This window comes from Ceratosolen solmsi, unplaced genomic scaffold, assembly GCF_000503995.2.
Source record: "Ceratosolen solmsi marchali unplaced genomic scaffold, CerSol_1.0 scaffold11, whole genome shotgun sequence".
In the NCBI taxonomy this organism is placed as follows: Eukaryota; Metazoa; Arthropoda; class Insecta; order Hymenoptera; family Agaonidae; genus Ceratosolen; species Ceratosolen solmsi.
The window spans coordinates 5398810-5409417 of NW_011948416.1; the positions used below are offsets into that span (position 1 = coordinate 5398810).

A 10608-nucleotide genomic window follows, 5' to 3' on the forward strand; every position below is an offset into this window, starting at 1 on the left:
ATCCGCTCAGCCAGCTATACGCGGCCGTTTTACGTATTTGTTGCGTCGTAATTGTAGCTAAAATTAACTTAATTACCAATTATTAGTTGAGAATTTAAAGAATTACATTAATTACGACATTACGAAAGAGGAATACAAGAAATTTTTCGCGATTATACGAAGGGGAAGAAAAACATTGTCCACGTCATGATTAAATTTACATCTAATAATAGTGACAATGTTGCTATAATATGCGGCTCGAGTTTCCTAAATAATTGAAACAATAAGCTAATATAGACGTCGAGTTTTTAAATCTTCGGATGAAAGTTTTAAGAAACTTTTGCTACTTACGAAAACAATTTTTGCCTTCCTTTTTTTTTTTCCTACGATAACACGAGACATTTCGTCCCGAGTAGATTTCAAATGAAAACGTAAGCGACCCAATTGGCGAGAGCGAGATTTCTTATCGAATAACGAAATAGAATGATCTTCCGTAGGTTAGTCTTGTTGCGTGCTTGCGAGCGAATTTTCAATTTTTCAAGGTCAATGCACGAACTGCGGTGCAACGATCTTGCATTTTAACGAAATTCTTACGGCTAGGCTGCTAAGCCAAGAGCAACCGCTCGTTATGAAATTGACAATTTGAAATTGACAATAGAATATCGACCTGTCGATCGTCATTTTCAACGAGGAAGCAGCCCGCCTGGCTTTCGCCACAACGAGCATTAAAAAACTCTGGTGACTCCCCGAAGAAAGAGCATCGCTTGGATAGAGGAGCGCGTGACCTTAACCGACGACCGCTAAAGAGCACCTTCGCCCTCCCCCCCTCACCACCCCACCACCACCACCCGCCTCAATCATGCAACCACTCGCACGTTACCAACGACTTCCTCGAGCGCAAAGTAGGCAATTTTTTTAAAGAACCGAGAAAAAAGAAGCAACGGCACTCGGAAACCGCTGCTCTATCAGCCAATTGGCTTTTCTTCTCGGGCCCGCGCAATCACCTCATTATTACACTCGAAATACTTAACAGAGCAAATCGAAACCGCTAGACGTCGCAATCGCTCGTCTCTGCCCCCGCAATTATAACTGTCATTTCTGAGAGTCCGTTTCTTTTCCACTTCCCCCGCATTCACGACTCCGTAGGCCCCGTCGCGCTCTCGATCTCACTTTCGCTCTCGTTCTCTCCTACACACGCCCACGTACACATTAAAAAGGCTCTCTCGCTATTCTGCTTGATAATCGGTCCGGTGAATAGGTGATTAGGCGAGGTTGACGAACTCGCATCTTGAGACGCGAAGGGTGAAACCACGAGGGGATGTATTCTTATTTTGGAGCGTGAGTTTGTTGGAATTGTCGGCATTGGGATTATAATAGGAAAATTTTATTTTAGTATCCAAGGTATGTGAGAGGGTAAATGCTAGGCAATGCTAGAGAATTTCCTTAAAATTTTATAAAATCTTTATCCATTTTCCTATTGTGCGATAATAAAATAAAAAATTTAATAATACAAATTATGGATAGTGTACCTAATGTGGGCCCTATAGGATAAAAGAAACCTGAAGTTTCTTACGAAACAAGTAGCATTACGTTTAAATGTTATAATAAACATAAGCTCTCTCTCTCTCTCTCTCTCTCTCTCTCTCTCTCTCTCTCTCTTCATTCTCGTCTATACTGTTACTTTATACTATTTTTGTCTAGAAAGAAGAGAGAAAAAAAGATTGAAAAAAGTAGGAAATAGCTTCCTTCTTGTCTTGGTATTTTATTGAGTTATCTTGATTCCAAAGCACATACTTTATGTTCTATTTACGAACTCGTGTTTCTTCTTCTTCTTCTTCTTCTTCTTCTTCTTCTTCTTCTTCTTCTTCTTCTTTTATACAACGAAAGTCATCAATTAATGCACCAACATTACGAATGTATTAATTTTCATTTGAATTGGTTAGTACGTACGTGTTGCAAGAATAAATAAAATTTTATCGAAGCAAGGACAGAGTTAAGCATTGGCTTTTTCGAGCCCACCGCCGATATTCACTGTCGAAATACATAGAAGGAAAAAGAAAAGTGGAGAAAAGTAGGAGAAAAGTAGGAGAAAAGAAATGATCGAGAAGCAAAACAATGTGAAAATAAATATTTATAAAGTCGAAAGATAATTTGCAACGATAAGGAAAACTAGTTTATTGAGCGCACGCGAAGCATAAGGCTCGCTAATTTCCACGAGATGTGAAAGCTCTCCCGCCATTTCTCCCACCCAGATCGATAACTCATTCCCACCGACCATGAAAATACGATATGTCCACCAACTGCTTTAATAACGCGGCAGTGACTGGGTGCGCTTGGCTTCCAGGAATCGCCGGCCACCGCCGTCACCGCCGCCACGTGATCCATCCGTCCATCTCTGAATTTCGTAGTAGCGGCGACTGGAGGTGAGGCGGCTCGCGTTCAGTCGCATACGCGACCATGAGCCTGAGGTGGATACACGAGAACCTGGAGCCGCCCAACTGCGACGAAGAGTCCAGCGACATCGACGATAGCGGCAGCGACGACAGCTACGACTCGGACGTCGTCCTCGAGCGATCCGGTTGCGTTGGCCCCGGCGCCGACGACAACGTCAACTACAGTAACAATAATAACGCCAGCATCAACGCCAACAACGCCAACAACGCCAACAACGCCAACAACGCCAACGCCAACGCCAACGCCAACAACGCCAACGCCAACGCCAACGCCAACAACAACAACAACAACGCCAACGCCAACAACAACAACAACAACGCCAACGCCAACAACAACAACAACAACGCCAACGCCAACAACAACAACAACAACGCCAACGCCAACAACAACAACAACAACGCCAACGCCAACAACAACAACAACAACGCCAACGCCAACAACAACAACAACAACGCCAACGCCAACAACAACAACAACAACGCCAACGCCAACAACAACAACAACAACGCCAACGCCAACAACAACAACAACAACGCCAACGCCAACAACAACAACAACAACGCCAACGCCAACAACAACAACAACAACGCCAACGCCAACAACAACAACAACAACGCCAACGCCAACAACAACAACAACAACGCCAACGCCAACAACAACAACAACAACGCCAACGCCAACAACAACAACAACAACGCCAACGCCAACAACAACAACAACAACGCCAACGCCAACAACAACAACAACAACGCCAACGCCAACAACAACAACAACAACGCCAACGCCAACAACAACAACAACAACGCCAACGCCAACAACAACAACAACAACATCAGCAGCAGCAACAGTAGCGGCAGCGGCTGCGACAGCAGGAGCAAATACCCAGACAACTCAGTGATCGTCGACCGATTCGGGTAACCTAATTAACTCTCCGCCCATTGGCTCGCCCAGCTTTTTTCATTGGCTAATTTGTGAATTTTCTTGTATTATCATGAATTATCTCGGACATGCTAATATCGTGGAGGAATTGGCGATGCGTTTACCTTGCGTCTAAAATAACGCCGGAGCGCCTCGCTCGTTCGTTACTACAATAACTAGCCCCACTCACATAATACATGAAATAATAATGGAGATAAAAATATCCGAGTCCTATCTATTATTATTGTCATAAAATCTTGACGATATTCGTGTGAAAGGAAAAAATATCTACCACCGAGAGGATGTAATGTAATAAATAGTGTAGGCTCATACCTACCTATCTATACCTGTGCATCGGCATAGTATTTAAATAGTATCGCATCGCCGTTAATGGCTGCTGCTTATTTATCTCAGGATAATCGAGCTTATAATTGTATAACAATACGTTATTAAACGTCACTTTTCCTCATCCTTGGCTTTAACCGATCATCCTCGCCATTAAATTTCCATTATACTCACCCTGCTGATTTTTGCGCTATTTCAGGGGACTGGATATTACCGTTACATTTAATAGGAATTACACCCGATGGTATTATTACACCCGAACGCCATACAGCTTGTTGCTTAAAAATTTTATTTATCTTTTAAAGGAAGATGGGATGATCGATGTCGCAGCAATTACGCAAGTATTTTAATTCTTAATATAAACATCGACGGACTTGGTAAGCCGAATTTATAACGCACATCCTCGCGTCCATTAAATTTTCATAAAACACCCGACAATTATATACCGATCATACGTCATAATAATTGACATCAAGGATGAAAATAAAATATAACTCCAATGTATTTGGACACGCGTACGCATAACCGCGTTAATATGTTAGATAAGATTGCTAAGATTATTGCTGAGAGCATAAAGCCGATGCACGGGAATATGACGCTTATTATTTAGCTGTCGAGCGTAAACTCGATCGCCTAACGCGACTAGCAGCGATCTAACGCGGGCAGGAATCTAAGGAATAATGTGAGGTCATCGGGCGGGAAAGAAACGGAAGAGTCGAGGAGTCGAGAGCAATAAAGCGTCGCTGATATCGATGGGATCGAGGACTCTCGTGAGTAGCCTTCGACACTTAATCGGACACTGGAGTAACCGATTTATCAGCAAACAATAACAAAAAAAGCGCTGACGTCCGCGCGCGTACTCCGGCCATCTATCCCGGTTAATTCCCTTGAGCGGGAACGTCGAGGGTCTGTGCACGGAGGGCACAAAGGGCCTGACGACTGAAGTCGGGGAGGAGAGCGCGAGCGACACGATACGAGTCGGCCCTGAGGCAGCGATAATTTTCCGATTGACATAAACTCCGCGCGTATTTCTCGTAATCACGTGCCTGTGGGAGGGGTAGAGGGAGAGGGAGGGGTAGAGGGAGAGGGAGAGTGACGGGGAGAGCGAGAGAGAGAGAGAGAGAGAGAGAGAGAGAGAGAGAGAGAGAGAGTGACGGGGAGAGTGGTGATAAAAACCGAGGGTCGGTTGACGAACAATTTGGACGAGTGCGTGACGAATGAGCGAATGACGAGTAGAGAAAAGTTTGAAATTTTTATGGGATAATATTGCAATTTTGTGGGTCGACTGATCGCAAAGTTTAAAAGTTACTTTGTGCATCGATTTACGAAGAAAAAATTAGGACACTTTTCGGCGATCGTAGATTTTTGAAAAATCAATGGCTACGATTGCGTATGAGCATTCGAAAAAAAAAAATAAACTATCGACACTTGATTTTGAACGATTTTTTTTTTTATTTTGGAAGAATTGACTAAAAATCATTCGATACGACAATCAATCGGGTAAGATAAAAAGTATAAATATCTTAGTCTTGTGAATTAAGGTATTTACAATTTTACCGCTGTTTATACTTTCGAGAAGAAATTTTCTAAAAAAAGAAAGCAAACAAAAAAAAAAAAAAAAAAAAAAAAAAAAAAAAAAAAAAAGAAGCAAACATTCTCTATGTCGTTGATATATGTGAAAAATAAAACGTAAAAGCAACGTATAATTCCAATGTAAGATGATAAGTAAGAGGATAAATTAATAGATATTTGCATTTTGGGCAATAAATAATTTAATTGACTTAAATAATTCGTCTCGATAAGAATCAATGATATAAAAATATAAAGGTACAAAAAAAAAAAAAATTTTTTATGAGTCATGCAATGGGCCCAAGTAATGGTACGAATTAATCTTTTTTTTTTTTTTTTTTTTTTTTTTTTTTTTTTTCTTTCCCCAACTAATTAATTCGAATTAATAGAGTAAAATTGTACTTCGTTAAAACCAAGTCTTCTTTCCATCATTATTCTCTGGCTACGTGCAGAAAATTCTTTTTCCTCTCTTGCCTTCGTTAGAGCAAGCTAACTCGCACGTTGAAACGTTTACGAACCAAGCGATCGAAAAAAAAAAAAACAAATAAATATGTAATTACCCAGAGTAATAATACATTTACGTATCCATAATAGTACGTTTTAATGCACAAGTGCACAGTGATTCTCTGCCGAGTATTTAATATACATTGCGTCACATGTCGTGTCCACAAACAGTGCTAATAAATTGTGTAAAAAATATCGTCAACAATGATCAAATTTCTCTGGGAATTATTGCTCAAACTTTTGGAACGTATGTTTTTTCTTTCTTTTTTCGTATTTACTGCGCATATTAAGACTATGAATACATACATACATATTCCATTTGCTTGTATAATGTCTTAAGCCACCACGGTAAAGTTAAAGATATTTTATATTGCAATAGGTCATCGTTACGAGCATAATTCGTATATATAAATGTATAATTGCTTATTTGTTCGTTGATATTTATAATAAATTCAATAAACAAAGTAGCCAGAGTGGCAATTGACATCGGATTAAATAGGCCTAATGGAAATTTTCCATAAAAATGACGCAACAGGAGACTTTAGTACAACACTATGTAAGCTTTTGGGAAGGGCGTATAAAGTAACGCTGAGAGGAGATTAAAATAAAGTTTAATAATTGTCGTATAGAGAGTAGTTAGCCGTTCGCGTACGTTCCATTACGTAATGTTACGAGGATGTAAAAATAATATAAGCAAGAAGAAGGCGTGTAAAGCTAAAGGCAAATGACAAGTTAGGAAGATAGATGAGCTATGTCGGTGTCGTTTCTATTTTAAACAAGCAACGATTACAAAGTAATTGGACTTTAAAGGGAATTTACGAAAGTCTCGATAGTGGAAGTAAGGAAAATTCGTTGGAAATAATTGATTGTGGCGAAAATGTCGTTTCGATTCGAATCGATTTAGTAACAAAAATCGCCCGTTTCTCACAATATCGTTGCTAAATTCGTTGCGACAATTCTATTTGCTATTCTTACAGAAGAAACAAGCGAGAGAGAGAGAGAGAGAGAGAGAGAGATAATAGGCAAAACAGAGATACAGAATGTGATAAACGAGCGTGTGCCTGTTATTGTTAAATGACACGAATTAACAATTTTAGCTTCGGTTAACGAGGCACTGGTCAAAACTATCAACGCTATTCCATTGAATAGCTAAAGAAATCTTTTTCCAAGCTCACCGAATAATTACAATTAATAATCCCAGAGACTCGGTTAATATTTTCTTCTCTTCCTTTATCTTCTGTGAATTAAATCATCGATGACGTTTGTACCTCGTTGGCCATTCTCATTACTCACTCGTCTACGTCAAGTCTTCTTGGACTTAAACGATATACCGATAAATAATCCAACAATCTCGAATAATCAATGATGGTGACTCGATCTTATCAAATTATTAGGCCACAATAATTGCTTACGTAACGGTCGTGCAATAAGTTTTACGCGCGCAAAGAGAGCGTTCGAAACATCTAACGTACCCCGAGTATAAATATTCTTAAACTTTCTGTCCACTCTATCGAAATCCCACAATCTCCATTATCCATTTATAGACATAACCAACTGATTTTTAGTTTTAAAGCGAAATTGGACGAATCGTCAATACATCCGAGGGGTTAAGCGTTTCTCAATTAACATTTCGTACCTTAAATTCTTTTCTCATGGCCGATTGCAATTTTGCCACATCTACGGTAATATTGTCAAAACGCGAAGCATAATAATGCATCTCAAAATAATAAAGGATAAACATTGCTCTATGAAAACTTATTACCAGCTACTCAGTCCTCGGACTACTTGCAATTCCAGCCTCAATTTATAGCGCAAACGCGTAATGTAGATATAAAATGTCGAGGCGCGAGGTACTCCAACGCGATCTAACGTAATTTCTAAGTTTAGTATATATACATAAAAAAAAGCATAGCATAGCATCCACGTGCCTCCATCGTCGTATCCCTCTTATTTTCTGCCTCTACCCCCCCCCCCCCCCCCTCCGACGCACGTGTTGAAACGCAGCTTTGACGTGCCCAAAAGTACGTCTCGATAACCTTTCCCCATCAGCTTTACACAACCAGTTAATGACAATTAATGACAACGAGTTTTACGTATCTTACACGTAATCTTGCTTGATAATTCTAAAAGCCAAACGCCTCCGCGTCTCCTCCTTCTCCGGCGCCCCCTTGGAATCATTATAGCCAAAGTTCAGCACCGCCACGTCATTTCGATCTTTCATCCGTGTTTTCAGGGAGCAACGTACGGTATCCGACCAAGTGGACGGTGACCACCAGCCGTGCCAGCTGTGGCTGTCGCGTTACCCCCTAGCCGAGGCCCTCGATCAAAGCATCGAAGTCAGGCTGTTTTGCCGGACGGGCTACTTCGTCGGGATAACGAGATCGGGACGCGTCAAGGGGCTCCAGCCGTCCGAGAGGACGACGATCGACAACGAGAACGGTAAGGGGCTCGACTTGAGGGTGAATCCTTGTTTCGCTTAATTCAAAATTTTCGCGTGTAATTGGGAATGTTTCAGTGCGCCTTGCCGTATGCCCGCTAACTCATAGAATAATCCGCTTGCGGAGCGTTGAAACTGGACTCTACTTGGCCTTTAATAGCACGGGACACTTGTACGGAGAGGTATGTACGTTTATCGATTAGCCTTGTTATCATCAGTCGGGTAATCTGAATTTTGGTCTTGAGGGGCGGGGGCTCGCGCGTACCTATGGAAGAAGGGGATAACCCAGAGTGTCGCTTGTTTCCAGGCGAAGGCGTCGAAGGATAACACCGAGTGGGAGCAATGGAGCATCGGCGAATACGACGCCTTCCGCTCGCATAAGTACGCGGATCCCGGATGGTGGCTGGGCATCAAGAAGATCGGAAGGCCACAATCGGGACCGAGGACCGCCTGGGGCATGAAGACCGTCCAGTTTCTAACGATTCGACTCTCGTGATTTAACTGACTTTGACTTCTTGGGAACTCCATTTCACCATTTTTTTTTTTTATCGCGAGCTAATAACTAAGCGATTTATCTCTCTCTCTCTCTCTCTCTCTCTCTCTCTCTCTCTCTCTATCTATCTATCTATCTATCTATCTATCTATCTATCTATCTATCTATCTATCTATCTATCTCTCTCTCTCTCTCTCTCTCTCTCTCTCTCTCTTTTACACTGTTAATATGGAGAAACCGTAAGGTTTGAACAAGATTGACAAGTCCCGAGAGTTAAAGTAATTTTTATAATCTTATCGAACTCCTTCACCTTTAAGCAAAATTCGCCACGAATGTTTAATTTTGTTTGTAAAAACAAAATTCTGCTTAGTTGTAAGTAATTTTGAATAAATTCGATCGATTATACGAATCAAGCTCTATGCATAATATTAATGCATAGAGTACTTTTGTTAATAGCAGCTTTATTGCGTGAAAGCAATAGAATAACCTTTTGTTATAATATTTGAAATGTCCGCATCGACCTATCGTAAGCTGTAAGTAAATTGTAATGGATGATCATAATAAATCATTGTAGCCAAAGATGTAATTGCAAACTTATTGCAAATCAATAAAGTGCTATTTTACCCGCCACCCCCGTTGTAACTCTCCAGTATAATAAATACAATCATGAAAAAGCACTTTGGGTGCTCGACCGAGAGCTTTTGCACTCGTAAATGCATACACGACAGAATTTCAACCGAGTAAAAAAAATTTAATCGTTTAATAATTAAGTCCCTTTCATTTGCAATTTTCCATTAAATGATTATTGTAAACAATTGTAAAGTATATCGGGACAATATTAATCAGTTATTTCATATTTGTATACGCGGTGGTGGTTCAACGGGTAAAACCGTCGTTTTCATTTTCATTCGTCATTACGTATTGGCATAACTTTATCTTCGACATATCTTTAAGAATGAAAAATCGGAAAAGAAAAAAGAACGAATATCAAAGATTTAAAAAAATAAAAAATAAATAAATGTGTATTTTTTTTTACTCAATATCATCCATCAAGCTTTTTAAATATTGCGCTTCAAGCTTCAAAGTACGCAGCGAACCTGTCTAATTTCAATTATCGTTTACCTGTGTCTGTGCATATTTCATTCGATAGAGATACCACGTAAACGTGTAATTTTAATAAAATAAAAAAATAATAATAAAAAAATATATATATATATATATATATATATATATCCTTTAAACATGCACATAAATTAGAAATGTAAATTTCAACTACTTTCGTTCAATTTATATTTAACGTAAATATTCGTCCTTAAATTCCTAACTTACTAGCTGGACGATAAATATTTTTTCCTTTAATTATCATTTTTCTACTTCGCCTTTAATTTTCATTCAGTTTCCAATTCCAAAATAATAAACTAGGTCAGACTTGAAATAATTAAACATTCTCATTTACTTCTAAATTCTTGGCTATTTTTTGTTTTGTTTTGTGTTTTTTGTGTGTGTGTGTGTCTGTGTTTTTTTTTTTTTTTTGATTTTTTTTTTTGTTTTGCCATCTCTTTCCGCGTATAACGGAAAATAATGGATTATATTATCGATCTGCCTCAACGTCATCAACCCACTTAGGAATTATACCTCCGGTCATACCTAATTTCTAAAATCAACAATTTATCGCAATTAGAATGCAATGGTAATTGCACTTACAATATTGACACGTTACCACGCCAATGTTACATCGAATTTTACATTCAACTTTATTTAAGATAACGATGTTTATATTTATAAGCGATATGAAATATTACGAGATGACCAATGAGTTGAGAAAGGCTCTTCTTTTTTTTTTTTTTTGAAATATAAAGCTCAGCGATCATTCATCCGAAATTAATATTAATGACTTCCAAGTCTAAAG

The 10608-nt window shown here is 39.4% G+C and overlaps 1 protein-coding gene across 1 annotated transcript; it reads left to right on the forward strand.

Annotated features, from left to right (window-relative positions):
* Positions 1–2372: 2372 nt before the first annotated feature.
* Positions 2373–8756, forward strand: LOC105359465 (putative vacuolar protein sorting-associated protein 13C). Its single transcript, XM_011496079.1, has 4 exons — positions 2373–2724; positions 8007–8208; positions 8285–8388; positions 8514–8756. The coding sequence occupies exons 1-4, from the start codon at positions 2437–2439 to the stop codon at positions 8700–8702; spliced, it is 783 nt and encodes a 260-aa protein (XP_011494381.1). The 5' UTR covers positions 2373–2436; the 3' UTR covers positions 8703–8756.
* Positions 8757–10608: the final 1852 nt, after the last annotated feature.